We start from the raw sequence: 20,919 nt of genomic DNA, 5'->3' as shown, positions 1-20,919 counted from the left end.
ACCTATATGATAACTTCAACAGGAAGTCGGCCATTTTGAAAAAAGTGTCATTTTTGCGGTCATTTTTGCATGTTTCTTTGCCTTGCATTTGAACAAACTCCTCCTACAGATTTTATCGTATTTACCTCAAAATCAGTATGAACACTCCAGAGGCATGTGTGGTCAAAAGTTCTAATAGGAGGTGGCGTTCAGTGGCGGCGCCTCATCAAGTTGTCATGTTTCGCCATCAAGCACGAAATCCATTATTTCTGACATACAACACTCATTCTGCACCAAACTGCAAATGTTTAACTGCAGTTCCATGCCGACCACATCTACATGTCCAGATATTGTTATCTGGACATTGCTCAACGCTGCATGGTGAGACGGTGGTGCCATGACAAACTTGGATAAGACGCCATGACATCATTATTCAGTATAAATCCCTCAATTTTCATCCCATCACCATCACACAGTGATGAATCAGGGTCTGCTCCTGAACAGATACAAATGACTACTTCTGGTCTTGGCCTAAGCCCCGCCCACTTGAAACAGGTAGTGCCTTTTCCAGACACCGGGGTCCCTCTCCTCAGGAATGAACCTCACATATTCAAAAGTGCTTCGGATCAGGTCAAAGTCCCACCATTTTAACCCTTTAATATCTGTAAAACCAATTCAAACTCATTAATATCATCCTTCATGGTTAAAATTGTGTCCGAATTCTAGCAGCATCATAATTGAAATGACTTCCTGTGATGTTTAAATCCTTCGCCATGTAACAGGAAGTTGGTCTAACTCTGTTGTCAGTTGACCAATGGAGGTGATATTTTTCTGTTGTCATTAGACGATGTACATGAGAAATGACTATAGCGGCACCTAGTGGACACGTGGAATTACCCTTTGGATAAAATCATGCTCCCATTTATTAGCCGCTGAGAGGAGCAGAGATGGAGGAGGTCACAGCAGCAGAGGTGGAGCAGTTGCCGGGTGGAGCAGTGCAGGAGGTCACAGCAGCAGAGGAGGAATTGATGCTGTCATACTCCTCCATACTTTCTGGGTGTTATTGTTCTGAAATTTCCTCTTGAGGCTTAATGTGTAATCCCTGCTGGCCCGCCTCAAGGGCCTCTTCAGGTTATGTTGTGTGATCCTTGCCCCATTCCTATCACCAGTGTTAAAAACCTGATTTTTTAAGTTCAAAATATGCGTAATGTTGTTTTAGATCTATGGCTCGTTTGCAAAGCAGTGGACAGTTCTCAGGGGCAACACCACATTTGTGCAGAATTTAATATAATTTAGGACACATTCCACAACCTCATCACTGTCACTGTTGCCTCCCCCTGAGTCCACAAGTATATTCCAATCTGTAGATTCAAAGGAGCCCCTCAGTGTCTCTGGGGTCCACTGCCTAAATGATCTGCTGATCATTAGTAGTCTCATCAAACCCTGTTGACCAATGGAGGTGATATTCTCCTGTTTTCATTAATGTTCCAACCTGAACATGGTCCTGCATGAAAAACGAGTATAACACCACCCAGTAGGCATGTGAAATTTTCCTCTTGATAGAATCATGCTCCGTTTTGTGAGACTTTAACACAGTTTGTAAGAAACAAGTTCATGAACGCTACAGATGTCATCAATGGTCAGACTGAGGTGCAAGTTGATCCTCTCATGAGGAAAAGTACCCCTTAATAAAGATCACCTCCTGAGGAATGGGCATACGACTGTGGAGAGAGCAGCCGCGCTGTAGGAGGGAGGTTGCCGGCTGATGGGGTGGTGCAATAGGCCGGAGTGGCACCGTAGGTGCGAGGGCCTTCATTGCTGCTTGCAGCTTTAATTAGGCCCGAGCACCGAAGGCGGTGCGAAGGCCTATTGTAATTGCTCTGTTTTTTCCGTATTCTTATTATTTTTCTCCTCAAAAGTAAATCGCATTTTGGGGGACCTGAACATGCGCAAAAACGCGCCTAATTTTGCGTACCCCCCCAAAGGAATGCGTAAATTTAGGTATTTTGGGGTGCTCGAGACTGTTCAGGGAAAATTGAACGAGAGCGCCACCTATTTATGGTGCCCCGCCACTGCATGTCATCAACCTTTATGAAATTTGCTACACGTGTTCTAAACCCTTGGGCGAACAAAACACCCTCTTGGAGCAACAGCCAAAAACCAACAGGAAGTCGGCCATTTTGGGTCAAAGTCGCCATTTTGGCGTTTTACTGAAATTTTCAAAATCTATCTCCTCCTAGAGATTTTATCATATCGCCACCAAAATGGCTCAGAATGTTCAGAACGCATGTGTCTTTAAAAGTTATTGAAAGTTTTCTAATAGGAGAAAGGGCGTAGAGGGGGCAGGGCCTCAAAGTTTGACGTCTCGCCATGATAAATGAAAATGATATAACTTCCACATTAAACAATATATCTGAACCAAAATGGCCATGTATGATGCCAGTCCCATCCTGAACACATCTACATGTAAGTATTTGGATTATGAATTGGCCAAGCCCCCTGGCGACAGGAAGTCATGGTTTTTACTCGGAGACCCACTTATCTCACATTTTGGACACAACCAGGTCCAAACTGGGTCAGACAGCAGAAATCAAGTTGGTGATGATATCCAGTGAAAACTGTTGCTCTATGCTGCAGGGCGAGACCGTGGCGCCATGGCGAACTTCGATAAGACGCCATGACATTATAAATCACTATAAATCCCTCAATTCTGATCCAATCCCCATCAGACTTGCAGGGATTAATCAGGGTCTAGCCATGAACAGATCCATATGACCAATTTCAGACTAGCCCTAAGCCCCGCCGACTTCCAACAGGAAGTGCTTTTTTTCTGACGCCGGCATCCATCTCCTCAGGAATAAAACCTACACACTTGAAAGTGCTTCACAACAGGTCAAACCCTTTAATGATACCACAATAAAAATCTCAAGTTCCTTCGCCAAACGTAACCATGGCGAATAGTGATCCAACGCCATCAAACAGGAAGTACTTGTGACTGACCCATTGTAACGTTGATCTCCACCAAACTTGGCAGGAAGGAATGCGGTCAGGCCGGGAACTCAGCCACATTGACATATGCTGGAAAAATTGCAATATGGCTCTATAGCGCCCCCTACAAATATTTAATTGATCATATCTGCCCACTACATTGAGCGATATGGCTGAAATCCGGTATATTGATAGAACTTGGAAGGATGTACAAAAAAGCCTCTTGGACCTATATGATAACTTCAACAGGAAGTCGGCCATTTTGAAAAAAGTGTCATTTTTGCGGTCATCTTTGCATGTTTCTTTGCCTTGCATTTGAACGAACTCCTCCTACAGATTTTATCATATTTACCTCAAACTCAGTCTGAACACTCCAGAGGCATGTGTGGTCAAAAGTTATTGAAAATTTTCTAATAGGAGGTGGCGTTCAGCGGTGGCACCTCATCAAGTTTTGATGTTTCGCCATCAAGCACGGAATCCATTATTTCTGAAATACAACACTCATTCTGTACCAAACTACAAATGTTTCACTTCAGTTCCATGCCGACCACATCTACATGTCCAGGTGTTGTCATCTGGACATTGCTCAATGCTGCATGGCAAGACGGTGGCGCCATGACAAGGTTGGAAAAGATGCTGTGACATCATTAATCAGTATAAATCCCTCAATTTTCATCCAATCAATATGACACTTACAGTGATTAATCAGGGACTGCTCCTGAACAGATACCTGTAACTACTTCTGGTCTTGGCCTAAGCCCCGCCCACTTGAAACAGGAAGTGCCTTTTTCAGACACCGGGGTCCCTCTTCCCAGGAATGAACTTCACAAACTCTACAGTGCTTCAGATCAGGTCAAATCCTTTCATGATATTACAGAAGAAATACCTCAAGTTCCTTCCTCAAGCAAAACATGGCGAATGGCGTCCACCGCCATGAAACAGGAAGTACTTGTAACTGACCCAATGTACTCTTGATCTCCACCAAACTTGGCAGGGAGGACACTGGTCAGGCCTGGAACTGATTCAAATAGACATATGCTGGTAATATGACTATAGCGCCCCCTATAAATTTTTAATTTATCAGCTCAAACCACAGCTTTGAACAACATTGACAAAATGTGGGATACTTATATAACATGCCAGGACAAACAAAAAAGCCTCTTCATGTCCTGATGTTGTCAACGCCAAAACCCCACCCCCTGGGAACAGGAAGTCCCACCATTTTAAGCCTTTTATTATCTGTAAAACCAATTCAAACTCATTAATATCATCCTTCATGAACTCATGCTTGAAAATATAACTGACTTCTTACAGCATCATGATTAAAATGGCTTCCTGTGATGGTTAAATCATTCGCCATGAAACAGGAAGTGGCTCTAACCCTGCTGTCAGTTGACCAATTGAGCTGATATTTTCCTGTTCTCATTAGAGTTCCTAATCCCAAAACAGTTTAGGCCAAGAATCCATCTGTGATATGTTCAGAGAATATAAACCTAGCAGAGCTTTTAGATCCAGAGACTCTGATCAACTAGTCCAAACCAGAGTCCAGGCCAGAGTCCAGACCACAGTCCAGACTAAACATGGGGCTGCAGCATTTAGCTGTTTTGCTGCCAGTGGAGATTAAACTTTCACCAAATGTAGACACTTTAAATCCAGGTTAAACATTTCTGTTCTCATTGTCTCTGCAGGAAATCTGCTGCTTACTTTTAACTGATCTGCTTTTCATCATTTTATTGTGATTTTTACCCTTTGTGCCTTTTACGACTTTTTAATGCTTTCGTTGCACCATCTGCTTTTTATGTTTTATGCAAATCACTTGGAATCGTCCCGTACATGAAATGTAGTGTAGAAATAAACAGGCCTTCCATTGGATTATAACTGAACGGGAATAAATTGGATTAAGTTGTGTTTTAATCTGTAAAATGACTCTGTTTGTTGGTGTTTTAGACAAAGTTTTAATTGAACCAAAGTGAAAGAAGGTCTGTGATGTGAATCCTACCTGCCTGGTTTGTGGTGATGTTGACCACAGCATACAGTGATGGTTCATTGCTCAGGCGAGTCACAGCGTTGGTGGCCTGAATGCGGAAGGAGTAGTTGGTGTGGGCTACCAGGTTCAGCACCGTCACCCAAGGCTCCGTCAAAGCCTTCTGCCGAGGGACGAACCGAACCACCGCAGTGCCCAAACGCTCCACCATCCCACCTCCCCCGATCCCGATGCTCGCCCCTCCACCCAGCTTCCCTCCATTGCTGCCTCCCGGGGAAGTGGCACAGTCCTCGCAAGGCCCGTCTCCAGAACATTTCTGGCACAACACACTGTAGAGAAGATCGCTGCGCCCACCGGTGTCCAGAGGACGGTCCCACTCCAGGTTCACAGAGGTCCCATTGACAGAGGAGATGACACTGACAGGAGCAGACGGAGGGCCTAGACACAGAAACACAAGTTTGCTACTACAGCTTTACCATGTCAGAAACACATACAGTAACTCTGGTGACCGTTGCCATAACGATATAATTTGTGAAAAATAATATGTGATGCTGCTTTGATGTTTACTCATATGGAGTTCAACTCACATGTGGACATCTGTTATAATAGCGAGTTTAGCTAACAATAGATTTTAGTTGTTAGTTCTTGTCCAGGTCCTGTGGTTCAGTTAAGTGAGTTTTGGTACAGTTGAGGTGGTTAATTGAGGTCAGTTCTGGTTCTGGTCTAGTGGTTTAGGAGGTGCATGTCTTGTGGTTTATGGAGTATGTTCTAGTCCAGGTCTTGTGGTTCAGAAGGTAGGTTCTGGTCTAGGTCCTGTGTGTTTAGGGGGTTGGTTCTTATCTAGTTCTCATGGTTTAGTAGGTAAGTTCTTGTCCAGGTCCTGTGGTTCAGCAGGTAGGTTCTGGTCTAGGTCCTGTGGTTTAGGAGGTAAGTTTTAGTCCAGGTCTTGTGGTTCAGGAGGTAGTGTTTTGCTCCCGGTCTTGTGGTTTAGGAGGTAGATTCTGGTCTAGGTCCCGTGGTTTAGGAGGTAAGTTCTAGTCCAGGTCCTGTGGTTTAGGTGGTAAGTTCTAGTCCAGCTCCCGTGGTTTAGGAGGTAGGTTCTGATCTAGGTCCCGTTATTTAGTACGCAAGTTCTAGTACAGGTCTTGTAGTTTAGGAGGTAGCTTCTGGTCTAGGTCCTGCGGTTTAGAAGGTAGCTTCTGGTCCAAGTCCTGTGGTTTAGGAGGTAAGTTCTGGTCTCGGTCCTGTGAATTAGGAGGTAGGTCCTGGTCTAGGTAGCATGGTTTAGGAGGTGGGTTCTGGTCTAGGTCCCGTGGTTTAGGAGGAAAGTTCTAGTGCAGGTCTTGTGGTTTTTTGATGTAGGTTCTGGTCTAGGTTGCGTGGTTTAGCAAGTAGGTTCTTGTCTAGGTCCCATGGTTTAGGAAGTAGATTGTGGTCTAAGTCCCATTGTTTAGGAGGTAGGTTCCGGTCCATCTCCTGTGGTTAAGGAGGTTGGCTCTGGTCCAGATCCCATGGATCAGTGAGGTCAGTTGTACTCCAAGTCTTGAGGTTTAGTAGGTTGGTTCTGGTCTGGGTCCTGTAGTTCAGTGAAATCAGTTCTCTTTCATGTCCTGTGGTTCAGTGAGGTCGTTTCTGGTTTCTCGTTTCAGGTCTTGAGGTTTAGGAGGTCAGGAAGGTGGTTTAAAATAAATTCAGGCTATATGTTGATAATTACCTTATCTTTGGTTTTAAAATTCAGGGCTCCAAAATGAATCCGTCATGGTGAGAAGCTAGCTAACAAAAGCATAAAGCCAAGGATGGTTCCGGCACAGGATGGGACAGCAAGCCCTAAAGAAAACAGGTTGGGAACTACTGGACGGGGAGACAAGGGCGTTGCTCTAAAGCAGCCGCAGGATTGGTCTCAAGCTCCTACTGCGCCAGTAGGTGGCAGCACAGATTCGCTGTGTTTGCACTAGTGGTCGCATAGATATCCATCATGTCTGGCAGAGGTCCGGTAGTGTGTCTTGGAATATTCCCATTAGACCACTGATGGGAATTTAGGAGACAGCAGGTCTATTTTTGGTTCCAGAGTCTCTAAGAGTCCGATGGGTAGCAGAGCCTTCAGCTATCAGGCCCTCTCTGATGGAACCAGCTCCCAGTTTGGTTTCGGGAGGCAGACACCCTCTCTACCTTTAAGATCAGGCTTAAAACCTTCCTTTCTTCCTCTTCATCTCTCTCCTCCTCATCTTCCATGTAGAAACATGTGACAGTATCGGCATCATTAAGGTGTTCCATCTCACAGCGGGTTTTCTTGGATAAAGCCTCAGGGTCTGATGGCCTGTCTGTAATGATTTGCTCCTGAAGACTCAGAAATTCAGCCGCACATAGAACTGTGGTTGAATAAGATGTGGTTTTATTAAGAGCAGACAGGGATCAGAGCACAGTCCAAGGATGTGGCGGCGATATCTGATAATATGAGTCCATTACGCAAAAGACGGGGTCATGACAGGCAAGGTCATACACAGAGGGGCAATAGCAGGCTACTTATCAGGAGAAGGCGTAAATCTGTGGTCAGTCCAGAACAGGGTTCAATATCCAGGCAGGCACTCAACAGTGAGGCAATCCAACGTGGGTGAGGCAAGGGTAGTCCAGGAACGTGACAGGGTCGATACCAGGAGGTCTGAAAACACAAGAATAACTAGATCTTAATAAGGTTAGTAAGTTGACCATCTGGCAGGGAAGCAGAGACTGGGGAGTGTTTAAGTAGGAGGGGAGCAGGTGAGGAGAGGGAGTAATCGGGGCAGGTGGGGCAGATGAGCTTGATTGCAGAGCTGCCATCATGACACTGTCCTCTCCACTCCAACCAGTCCAGGCAGATGGCTGCCCTCCCTGAGCTGGGTCCTGGTTCTGGTTCTGCTGGAGGTTTACCCTTTCCACTGTCGCCCCGTGCAGCTCAGGATGGAGGATTGATTTAAAGTCATGCCACGTCCCGTGCTAAGATCTACCATCTATCAGACAGTGGTTGCGATATGTAAATCATGTGCCATCACGATCAGGATGAAGGTAAATTTGGATATATTGTGCAGACCTGTTTGGTACATTTCATACTGAGCATGTGCAGATGTATTTCGTGTGCTGTGGACATGGTGGAGGTGTTCCTGCAGGGACACGTGGGTGTTGTGATGCAGTGTTTATGCTTACGGGAGCAGGGCGCTGCCGGCGAGTCATCTGCAGCTCGGTAGTAGCTGGAGTCGCAGGGGCAGGAGACGGCGGCTCGGGTCTCTGAGTGGCTGTGCTGAGGGCACTTTCCACACGGGCCGTCGCCTGCCACCGGTTTATAGAAACCCACCTCACAGGCTGCAGAGAGAGCGAGAATAAACCCGGTAAATAGAGCCTGCAGGGAGGCTGCACACATAAACACTCAGAGCAAGGTAAAATGAGAGAGTGCAGCCAGAAAGGCATGAATTACATTCTCACTGCAAGCTGAGCACACACAGCTTCAACTTTCTCCAAACTATGCCATCTCCGTCAAAACGCTCATTTTAGGACACAGCCCCCACCACCAGATCCCTGTAATTACAGGCCTTGCATCTGCAGCCACGGCAGAGCAGCAGGGATGAAAGCCATACTTCCTTCTGCTCAGATTTGGGCTGAAAATGTGCTGCACTGTTGATACTCCCAGTGAGACCATCAGAATCCGGACGCTGTTTCAACCTCATTCAGCTCCTCTGATTCATATTTACTTTGAACTCTGCACTGATTAATAATGGAAGGAGCTCTGATGAATATATTCTCCTTCCAGGCAGTTAATGGCTTCAACTCTGCTAAATGAGGCAGGCGGTAAACCTCGCAGCAGACAACGATTTGTTCACACAGGCTGATTAATGCGCCGCGCTGGGTCCCAGCCACAGGTGTTATGCTAGCATAAACTTCCCTTGTTATCCTGGTGAGTTTGTACAGAAGCTCTTGTTGTTGTTTTAGACTGAAAATGTGCTGAAAGTATGAAACTGGATAACCAACATGGCTGACATGATAAAAAGTTAAAGTTATTCTGGTTCACTGGCTCAGACATTTTCAGAAAATTAAACCTTTGCATGCTTTAGTTTGCTCGTTTAGAAGTAAAACATTTCTGATGGTTCTGACAGGAATCCATCCTGTCAGTTGTGGACAAAGTCTTTGCCTTCAGACTTAAAATACATAAAACATCCGATTTTTTTAAGTCATTAAAATAGAAAAGAGTATCTTGTAAACAGAAATAAATCCAATGTGTACATTAATGAGTCAAGATGACCTTTAGGTGCCTCTTGGTGTCTTCATCATGTGGGGACTTTCTATAAATGGCCAAATATTTAAACACATTTTGACACAATGAAAAGTCTTGTGAAATATCTTTCCTTCATTCCATACCATTGTTCTTCATTGGATCTATGTGATTTTTGGCATGTCCTTCACACTGCTCTGTTACCTAATAAGTGGTTAAATAATTCTAGTATTTTTACATGGGGTCATTGTCCACAGCAACTAATTTAATAAAACAAGTCCTTCTAATGATATTTGTTCTATTTTCATAATCATATTAAACATTTTGTACAAGTCCCTGAAATTGTTTTGTAAGCCAGAAACAGAGCTTTGAATCTGATGCGCTGCAACTGGAAGCCAGTGGAGAGCGATTAGCAGCGGAGTGACATGAGCTCTTTTGGGCTGGTTGAAGACCAGACGTGCTGCTGCATTCTGGATCATCTGCAGAGGTTTAACTGAGCATGCAGGCAGGCCAGCCAGTAAGGAGTTGCAGTAGTCAATGCGTGAAATGACCAGAGCCTGGACCAGGAGCTGGGCCGTGTGTTCAGCCAGGTAGGGTCTGATCCTCCTGATGTTGTAGAGAGCAAATCGGCAAGACCGGGAGACCGAGGCAACATGGTCCTTAAAGGTCAGCTGGTTGTCTACCATGACACCAAGATTCCTGGTAGAAGACGTAGAAACAAGTGTGATGGAGTCAAACTGCACGCTTATCTGTGGCGGTAAAGAAGGATTGGCTGGAAAGACAATAAGCCTAGTCTTGGACAGATTTAGCTGAAGGTGGCGATCCTTCATCCATGCGGAGATATCATCAACATGCTGATATTTGCATTGAGACGTTGTGTCATCAGGTGGAAAAGAAAGGAAAAGCTGAGTGTCATCTGCATAGCAGTGGTAGGAGAAACCATGAGAGCTAATGATGCACCGAGTAGGGAGGAACTGTGATACTGAAGACAGCATGCTCTAGTAGTTTAGACATGAATAGAAGCAGTGAGACTGGCCTAGAAAGCATGAAACCAAGCATGGTTTCATCTTAGGGCGGAGCAGAGGGTCCACAGCTTTTGACTATTTGCCTGAAGCGGGTCCTCAAGTAAAAAAATTGGGAACCACTAGTTTAGGCCATATCCTGATAATGTTACACATATTACAACAACTATTGCACACATTTTATCACAGATAAAATGCATTTGCTTTTATTTTATATATAGACAAAATGTGTTGTATTTATGAAATCGATGAACGACTGCAGAGAAAATGACATCACATTTCTGCATGCAACAAAAACATTTTAAATTATTTTAAAAAAAGACGTTGGGTTGAAGTTTACTTTCATGAGTCATTCTTGTATTTATGAAAAAACACCAAACTTAAATTATGAACCGGCAGCAAACCAAAAATGCTGATTTTTTCTCTGTGTGCCATCTGGCACGTGCAGTCAGCGACTACCCGAAAAATAAAAGGACTGTTTCACTGAACATGAAAAAATATGAATATATGTAAAATAATAGGCAATTAAAACATAGATCATACTTAGTGTGATTTCTGCTCCTGAACCTCAGCGTACAGCGTCTGCACATCAGGGCTGTTTCACCTTCATCTTTACTGGAAGCTCATCTGTGAGGCATGAGCCATGTTTGCTTTTAATAAAGTTCATGTTGAAGAACACCTGCTACATATGTGAATCCAGAGATCAACAGAACTCCAAGAGCTTAGCCTACTTTTCCATGTTCACATGAACGTTGAGGAAAACTTTCCAAGTTTTGAACACAAGTTTGTCCGGTTTGGGGAGGTGTTCAGTACCATGTCATGTGTGATTCTGAGCGAAAACGGCCCTCTGACAGAAACATCTTCAAGGTCTGCTGTCAAGCCTTTAAACTTGGACACCCACATGTCTTTGTCTTCTATGTCGGCCAGTTCCACCTCAAGACCAGGTCGACCCACACCTGCCATGTATTTAGGATGGATCGAGGCTTAGGGGAGTGACAGGGAAGGATAATGTAGTTTTTTTCCCTCTCTGAACAGAATCGTTTCCTAAATGATGTTTGCAGTGATTGCAGAATATAAATACTCTGAATTTATCATGTGAGCTTCTTTGAACTCAAACTGGGGAAGTGAGACAGTGAACCTTTCTGTAAATCTCTGGCAAGCTCGGTCAGCTTGCGCTCGAATGCCAAAACAGTAAGTATGAGCCCTTTGCTGCGCAAGAAAGTTTTCACTTCTTTCAGACAAAGCTTGAAAATACATTTTAACTGAATACACATTTTATTATTTTCAAAAGCCAGGGAGCCACATCAGAGGGATGAAAGTGCCGCAGGTTGCTGAACTCTGAGCTAGCCGAACTCTGGGCTAGCTGACCTCTGGGCTAGCCTAACACGAACCATCAACCGGAGCTGAGATAGTAAGGACATATAAGGACCCAGGCAGAAGAATAAAGTACCTTGACTAAGTCTCCCGGAGGACATCTGTTGGTACCATGACTGGCAGGAACACTGTGTGGCTAAAAAAAATCATCATCTGGATTTAACTAAGCTAGCATTTCGGAGCCTCTGATTGGATGATTCCTGCATGGATAATAATTCTTCATTTGCATCAAGTTGTTTGGCCCCAACTGATGCAATGAGCAGCTTCTCATGTCTTAAAAAAACACATGGAAAGACACATCCATGGTCTGTTTAAGGAGGGTCAGATCACTGGCATCAAGCAGAAAAAACATCTTAGCAGAAGCAGAAACTACTAAAAGTGAGTTAAAACTGTCCATCCATGAATAGAGACTGGAAGGATGATGGGGAACCATCGTCTTCCAGAAGAAATGTTACCCATCAGCATCAGCTCTGCGGCTGGAGATCAAATGAAAGCAGGTGATGGTGGATGTTAAAGCTGACATTCAGACTACTGATGGACAAAAATAGTATCACAAATACACAAAGACTTTTCAGCTGGGTTGATAAGCAAGAATAAAAGTCTTTGGTAAGTTAGCCTTGTGTGTGATTCAATGTCTATTACTGAAGATTGTCCTGATGTGCTGGCCTGCTGCAGATATGAGTGACATAAAAACATGAAGAGGTGGAAACAAACAGAGCCCCGCCCCTTGTTGTTTGTTATCTGTCAGAGCTGATCGATTAATTAGAGGACCTGCATGGAAGATCAGGGAGACAAATCAAAACAGCTAAAAGCTTAAAATGATGGAAAGCTCAGATAAAAAAAATGGCTCAGTGACAAAGAACAAGGCAAAAAAAAGCAGGAACTTATGGATTTATTTTCCTTTTTTATGCTTTTCATTAAAAATAACATTAATGGACCTTTTTTTTAAGTAATTTTGTGTTTAAATAAGTCCGTGCATTTTGAACTGTGAGACACAGGAAACACCAGGATGGATGAATATTTTGCTGTGACATGGTGTGTGACAAGTGCAGAGAAAACACTGTAACTCAAACCAGAGCTGGGAGTCCAGGCAGGATGATCCAGAAAGCTGACAACGTGTGGTTTGATGAAAAGGATTTTCCAGCCCAGCTTCATCTAACTATTTACCCAGAAACTCTTTTATGAGACAAAAATATCTGTTGGGTGGGGATGCCAACAGGGAGACGCAGAGTTAGAACATCTCAACCTAAACACTTTGAGGGATTTCTCTATGAAGCCTGACAGTGCTAACTATCTATTCTGGGATTTCCTCAGTGAGGCAGCTTCTATGTGTAAGTCTTTAATAATGTCTTTAAAACATCTTTTACAGCGTGGGGGCAGCAGAACAAGCAGGCAACACAAATGGACACAACACCCTGTGATAAAGTTTCTACTGGAAACTTGTTGCAGATCCTTTTGATTCCTCTGAGCCTGAGATTTCAGGCCAATTTTTGGTGTTCCCCCTCAGATTCGTGGGAGGACTAGAGGACCTGACCTTGGGAATGGGGGGTGTGAGTCCAGCTGGCTGGAATCTGCAGAGCTGTATCTGGCTGTGTGACTAAAACAGCTTGCGATGCAGCGTCCTGAAGGCTGAATTACTGTTCCACATAATGCTGAAGATCACTGTGTCATAGTTTGTGCATTCCAGATCTTTTTAATAATGGAGGATGACAGGAAAAATCCACAACGTCGATATAAGCTTCTCATGTTAAAGACAGATGTAGGGCTGGCTTAAATAATGGATTTGTCGATTCAAATTTAATTAATCCAATATCGATGTATAAAACTCGGAGATGGATTTTTCTGGTAGTGTGACCCTACTCTTACATGACTTACCGAGGTTCAGCAAGATCTTAGCGTTTATACACACAACGGGTTTCCTTTGTCGCCTACGTCCAATCAGATTCTTTTGCTGAGATGATGTCACATCCAGATGTTTTCATTCACCAGTGTGGATTACATTCATGAACAGAGTTTTCTAGATTCTCTCAGGCAGGTGGAGATGGAAGTGTCTTGCTCCAGTGAGGAGCAGAGGATTCCTCCTGCTTCGGTGTTACACTGATAGCGTGGTGGTCGTCATGGCAACGCACGTTATCTGAGATCTGAAGTTTAAGAATATTTAGAGCAAATGAAACGCTTCATCAGGACATTTAAAAAGTCCTGAGAGTTTCCATCACAGCGTTTCTGGCTAGGAATCTGGGAAACACCGGATTGTTCTGGTGTTTCAGAAATGCATGTAGACGTCTCAGATCAGGTTATTACAGTAATCTGATTACTCCCAGATAATTGACTTTGACTGTCACTGCACTCAGTGATTTATTAAAACAGTTATCTGAGAACGTCTTTATATTCAAGAAACATAGCTGGTGTTACACAGTCAGCTAGAAATGAGTCGATATTAAATCAAATCAGATTGAATTGAAATGTAATCAAAATAGCCTGTGAATCAAATCGAATCAGGAAATTAGTGAGATTACATGTCTGATGTCTGAACATAAGTTCTGATTATCGTGTTTGTATTTATTTATAGGAAAGTAACCATGAACAGAAATCTGAGAGCTTTGAAAAGCGTTTTTACATTAATGTAAATGTTGACAAGTCTTAAATGAAATGTGTGGTCATCTCATTATCAGTCCACCAGGAACACTTGTAGATGCAGTTCTGGTCTTCTGGGTGGCTCAGAAAGCTGAATGCAAATTGTGTCAATTCATCATGACATGAATTTAGATAAGGGGAGGCAGATGATGAGGGGTTAATAGCCCCCCCGGAGAACATGCCCGACAAAGATTTTCGTAGGTTGGTAGTTCTAGTGCTAGTCAGCCTGTCTGCATTGATGGGGAGGAAATAGAGACTGTGCAGAACTACAGATACCTGGGTGTAGTCCTAGACCTGCAGTTCCAACACAGACACAGCAAGGACAGTCGCCTTTTCTTCCTCAGGTCCTTCAATGTCTGAAGTGACATACTGCAGATGTTCTATCACACAGATGTTGCAGATGTGCTGTTCTATAATCCATCCATCCGTCCATCCATCCATTTGTCCATTTGTCCATTCGTCCATTCGTCCATCCGTCCATCCTTTCATCCGTCCATCCATGCCGCTGCTCCTCAAAACCAAGAGGAGCCAGATGAGGTGGCTCATGCATCTGGTTAGAATGCCTCCCTGGTGAGGTGTTCCAGGCACGTCCCACCGGAAAGAGGCCCCGGCACCATCTCGTGACCCGACCCTGGATAAGCGACGGAAAATGGATGGATGGATGGATGGATGGCTGGATGGACGGATGGATGGATGGATGGATGGATGGATGGATGGACGGATGGACGAATGGACAAATGGATGGATGGATGAATGGACAAATGGATGCGGCGGAAAATGGATAGATGGATGGATGGATGGATGGATAGATAGATGGAAGCCTGCATTGTTACCAATGATTTTATATATAGTTTTTTATCACTTTATCTCAGGGTACTAGACAAGGTTGTCCTCTATCACCGTTACTTTTCACATTAGCAATTGAACCTCTTTCAATATGTCTCAGATCTAGTCCCACTTTTACTGGAATATCCTGGCTTGGCACGCGGTATAAACTATCCTTATATGTGGATGATCTAGTCTTATATGTCCCCATCCCACGCTGCTCAGTTACAGAAATTTTACGCACACTTTCAGAGATTTGGCTTGTTCTCTGGAAGTTAATGATTACAAAAGTGATTTTTACTCGATTAACGCTGCAGCATTGCGATTTAATAATCCAGATTTGCCCTTCAGATTGAGTAATACAGGGTTTAAATACTAAGGGATCAATATAACCAGAACTTAAAACTCTTTTTTGTAGCAAAATTTACACCCGATTTATACAAAATAAACCTAGATTTAGATACATTGAAAAAAAATTTACTAATTGGCAAAATTTGTACTGTTAAAATGAACGTATTGCACAAATAGCTTTTCCTTTTCCGAAGTTTACCAGTATTCCTTCCTAGAATATGGAAGACAGTTTTTCTTTTCAAGTACAGTTTTTTTTTCTATGTGATTTAGTCTTTCGAAGGAATGAAACTTGAAGTGTCTACTTTTTAAAAATATTATGATCTCTGTTCCTGTTTTTTCTTTATGTTTTTCTTTATTTCAGGGAGCCTTTGTAAGATCTGGCCAGGGACAACAGATGAGTCCTTTGGCTAAATCCAGCATATTTAGAAGTGTTTGTTTTTCTTTTTTTAACATGTTTCCCTGTCAAAAAGTAAAGCAAACTTGATGGTGGTTTAGTCCTCGCCAGATTTTCAGCACTATTATTGGGCAGCTCATATTCACATTATGGCATGTTGAGTCAGGACACCCCATTTGAGGCTCGGTCATGTGGGTCATGCTCTCTTATTTCTCTACTTTCTTCACCCAATTCAAATAACCCCACTAACTTTACAAAAAACAAAGTTGTAATTTCAACTCGAAGATCTGGAACCAGGTCAGGAAGCATTTTGGTTTCACCACAGCATCAACATGAGCTCCCTGCTAGTGAACACGCTTTTTAAACCAGGTCTTATAGACGGCACCTTCTCTGATTGGTGTGACAAAGGCATAAAGACATTTAAAGATCTAGATAAAGGTGGTGTATTGTGACGTTAAGCTGAATTATCATGGGATTTTTAACTAGCAAGCTCTTCCTTTTTGTTACTCCCAAGTAAGACATTGTGCAACATCATTATCCAACATTTCCTGATCTCTCACTTGAATAAATGTGGGAGGAATTTATGACCTACAAACTCATGCAAAAATCGTTGCTCTCTAAAATTCTATAACATTCTCTACTCTTTAAAAGACTGCACTTTGTTTTGGGACGATTGGTGGGAAGCAGCTTTGAATAAAATCCACTCTAGCTAAACATGTGCCCGGTTGTTGCTCACACAATTTAAAGTTATGTACAGGGTTCACTTTTTAAAGGCTTTCCCACATCTACCCGAGTCTCTCAGACTGCTGCCACAAATGGCACGCCTCTCCATATGACTTGTCTGACATGTTTTTCCTCTGTTCATCTCTATTTAATTATTGGAACAACAATTTTTCTTCTGTCTCTAAAATACTCCCCACAACTGTATATGTTTGATGAACAGCTTTAAGTCCAACCTCCAAGTATTAAATTGACCTGTGATTGTTTTTTGGAGTCAGTTTTAATGTTTGAACCTGTAAGTTTACCAGAGAAAGGGCCTGTAGCGTTTCCTTGAAGCAGAGCTGGCCCTGAATACTGGATCAGAACTTCCAGCAGTTTGCTCAGGTTTTCCTGAAGACCTCAGTCTTCTACCTCAGTCTCCTCACGCCCGGGACGATGATGGGCTTTCTCTAGCTCCCCCTTTATTCCACTGTATTTATTTACCCACTTATACAGAAAATAAATCAAGGTCAGCACACAATGCCGCGCACAGCTATTAAGATTCATTGTAATGCAAATTCTCTTGTAGTGAGTTCACTACACTGACAGGTATTGACACGCTAGGCAAAACGCAAACAAGCACGCATTCACACACATTCACACACACTCATTTTCACCAAAGTATGTAAACAGTTCGACTGAATGAGTGAAGCTCAGCAGAAGAGTGTTTCTGTTACACCCCCCTCCATCTGTCTTCAGCATTTCTGATCATAATTCATATTCCAAGCATTTAACCTTAAACCATGACTGGATGCTCGGCTGGGACTGGTGGTTGGCTTACGTTGGCTCAGACCAGTCAACAGCCCCAACTATACTCCAAGCTCATCCAGATACATTAGATGCAAAGAAAATCCATCCATTCCTTTTTTTCCTGCACCAGTTCAGGACTGCAGAGGGCTGGCGTTGTTGCACTCAGGTGAGGAGTGGGACACACCTTGTTTAGGTTGCCTATCCATCACTGTGCAAACATAAAGAATAATGAGACAAGCTAACCCATGCTAACCCCGAAGGTCAATTTAGAATTGCCAATCTGAGTCCAAAGCTGGAGAGAATCCACCCACGAAAACTGCACACAGAAAAAACCCAATCAAGGTCCGAATCAGGACCTTCTGGTAATGAGGCAGCAGTACTGACCACCAGAGCAGGGAATCTGTAAGCACCTCACTCTTAGATCACAATTTAGGTGCTGCGATACGATTATAAAATGATTATTGACAGATCTTTTTTCCCGGTGTGACTACGACTACTTTCTGAGAGGAAACATGTAGCATGACAACCAGTGGAGAAGAAAACTGGTTCATCTCATGGTTAATGCATGGTTCGTCCATGTCTCTCTTCCCTGCTGCAGCGGTACATTTGATGTAATCAGGAGAGAGCGGCTTTGTTAAAATGAAGAGACGTTTCTGTCTGGAACTTAAGAAAGAAGAAGATGAACCGACGTTTATCTTTGTCTAAACCTGCAGACGGCAGAACATCGTACTTTTTGGGCGGGAAACTGCTCCCAAAAGACAATGAGAAGCTTTTTATTTATTTATTGTTATTATTTTAATAAATGCAGTTTTAATTTAGGTCAGACAGCGAAGGTGCTTTCTGACTTTTACAAACGTGCAGCATAAATCGGGTCTTCTTCTGCCTCTGGTTCGGTGAATCTTGGTCATAGCGAGATGAAACTTCCAGCTGTGGAATCTGTGAGATGTGAGGTTTTAGTAGAGGAGCCATTTGTTCGTGTTCATTCACTGTGTTTACATGTTTTTCGGTCTTTGTGTACCAGGGGGTTTTCCTTGAACGTAGCTACAGAAAGCCAGGCTGTATCAGAAAAAGCGTCGCTTGAACGAACACCAGCTCTGAATTAAGGCTGAAGCCGTTCCACTAACACATTCCAGCCGCATCTAGTTGAGCTAATCCAAGCGAGGCTTACATAGCCTGGCTATGTGGGAGGTCCTGAGGAACGTAGGAAGCCCTGACGAGTGGATGGTGGAAAAGAGGAGCAGCAGAAAAAGAGAGCAAACCGAGAGCTTCATTTTCTCATCAGCGGAAGAATGCTGATGGAGATCAGTGACGCCACTGCCTCACCCGGGATTTCTGTCCTGGATCTGATCAGGAAATCCTCAAATTCAGGGATTTTTGTGTAGAGTCATACTGAAAATGCATTTTTAACACAGATCAGTGGAAAAATTCATATTTATTTAATGTACTGCCTCTCCTGATGCATGTCACTGCTGTCAGTTGTTGATTCACCGTCCTGGTTGATTTCTGCTTCCTCTTGTTATAAATCTGTTTACATAAAACAGCTGAATTGTCTGTTTTATGTAAACAGCTAAATTGTTGGGCTGCACGGTGGTGTGGTGGTTAGCACCGCAGCCTCACAGCAAGAAGGTCGCCGTTTCGAGCCTCAGCTGGAGGGACATCCACGGCGCCACACCGGGGCTAGGGGGTGCTACAGCCCCGTGATAAATCTGTGTAGCCCCATTAAGCCCCCCCAAGAAATTAGATTATAAAAAATATAATTATGAATTTATATATAATATTATAATAAAGGAATGTATTAGTTTAAAAACAGTTTGCGGAGATTCTCCGCTTGCATGTTTCTTCTGTGCACTGATTAAGAGGGGACAGAGGGCGGGCGGAAACTTTTTGTTGAAACTCACGCTAGGCTGAGGTGGTCCGAATCATTAGATACAAATTGTTTGCACTTCTCGTTGCGCCTGCACTGTGTAGTATGTTAAATTTATCTCGCAATCAGTTTAATTTCTTAAGTTATGTTGTGATCCGAGGCAATAAAAGCAATGCATAGTTGATTTCATTAATTATGCATGTAGAATAAATGCGTTTGTTGCATTCTGTATGTGTTGCTTGTTTATCACATGGTCGCTGTCTGGTGCTGAATCTTGCACCTTTCCACGTGAAAACATTTTTGCCGTTGCTTTGTGGCTCGTTGTAGGCCTGGTTATTTTGCTGAATGTTCTTTGGCTAATTCAGTTAAATTGCTGTGTATCTTAGCCACTTTTATTGAAAAAATCGATAACCTATGTATAAAGTTACCTAAGTCATGGAAATCTGTTATTTTCTTAGCACCCCCACGTATTGGTCAAGTCCCTCATTAGCACCAGGAGAAAAAAAATCCTGGCGCCGTGCCTGTGGAGGGAGGTTCAAACCTGGGGGGCGTGGCCTTTCTGTGTGGAGTTTGCATGTTCTCCCCGTGTATGCGTGGGTTCTCTCCGGTTTCTCCGGCTTCCTCCCACCGTCCAAAGACATGCACGATAGGTTAATCGGTTATTTTAAATTCTCTCTAGGAGAGAGTGTGCGTGTGAATGGTTGTTTGTCTATCTGTGTCGGCCATGCGACAGACTGGTGACCTGTCCAGGTGTACCTGCCTCTCACCTGTTAAAATGCTGGGATAGGCTCCAGCTCACCCGCGACCTGTCATGGAATAAGCGGTCAAGATAATGAATGAATGAATGAGCTGAATTGTCTCTATATGTACTGGCCCTGCTCAGTTTATTATCTGCTGCTTATCCGGGGGGGCAGCTGCCTAAGCAGGGAAACCCAGACTTCCCTCTCCCCGGCCACATTCACCAGCTCATCCGGAGGGACCCCGAGGTGCTCCCAGGCCAGACAAGAGATGTAGTCCGTCCAGCTGGGTCTTCCCCGGGGCCTCTTTCCGGTGGGACGTGCCCGGAACAACTAACCAGGGAGGCGTCCAGGAGGGATCCTACCCAGATGCCCGAGCCACCTCATCTGGCTCCTCTCGATGTGGAGGAACAGTGGCTCTACTCTGAGCCCCTGCCAGATCACAGAGCTTCTCACCCTATCTCTAAGAGCCCAGCCACCCTGCAGAGAAAACTCATTTCGGCAGCTTGTATTCGCGATCTTGTTCTTTCGGTCACTACCCACAGCTCATGACCATAGGTGAGGGTAGGAACGTAGATCGACCGGTAAATCAAGAGCTTTGCCTTTTGGCTCAGCTCCTTCTTCACCATGACAAACCGATGCAGAGTCCGCATCACTGCAGATGCTGCACTGATCCGCTTGTCCATCTCCCGCTCCATCCTTCCCTCACTCGTGAACAAAGACCCCGAGATCGGTGAACTCCTCCATTTGGGGCAGGACCTCATTTCCAACCCGGAGAAAGCACTCCACCCTTTTCCGGCTGAGGACCATGGTCTCAGACTTGGAGGTGTTGATTCTCATCCCAGCCGCTTCACACTTGGCTGCGAATCGCTCCAGTGAGAGCTGAAGATCATGGCCTGATGAAGCCAACAGAACCACATCATGTGCAAAGAGCAGAGACCCAATCCTGAGGCCATCAAACCGGATCCCCTCAACACCTCGGCTGTGCCTAGAAATTCTGTCCATAAAAGTTATGAAC

At 43.9% G+C, this 20,919-nt stretch overlaps 1 protein-coding gene across 5 annotated transcripts in view; it reads right to left on the bottom strand.

The window, feature by feature from the left end:
* epha8 (eph receptor A8) overlaps nt 1–20,919 on the bottom strand; it is a 265,597-nt gene that overhangs the window by 29,796 nt on the left and 214,882 nt on the right. For all 5 annotated transcript variants that reach the window (XM_041981741.1, XM_041981742.1, XM_041981743.1 and 2 more), the window contains exons 7-8: nt 8,132–8,287; nt 4,967–5,389 (exon numbers count right to left, since the gene is read on the bottom strand). In XM_041981741.1, the coding sequence (XP_041837675.1) occupies nt 4,967–5,389; nt 8,132–8,287 (579 nt within the window). The remainder of the gene's footprint in view (nt 1–4,966; nt 5,390–8,131; nt 8,288–20,919) is intronic.

The sequence above is a fragment of the Melanotaenia boesemani genome, chromosome 3 (assembly GCF_017639745.1).
Source record: "Melanotaenia boesemani isolate fMelBoe1 chromosome 3, fMelBoe1.pri, whole genome shotgun sequence".
Classification (NCBI taxonomy): Eukaryota; Metazoa; Chordata; class Actinopteri; order Atheriniformes; family Melanotaeniidae; genus Melanotaenia; species Melanotaenia boesemani.
Note: the sequence above shows the minus strand (reverse complement) of the source record. Positions and strands in the feature narration are given on the sequence as shown.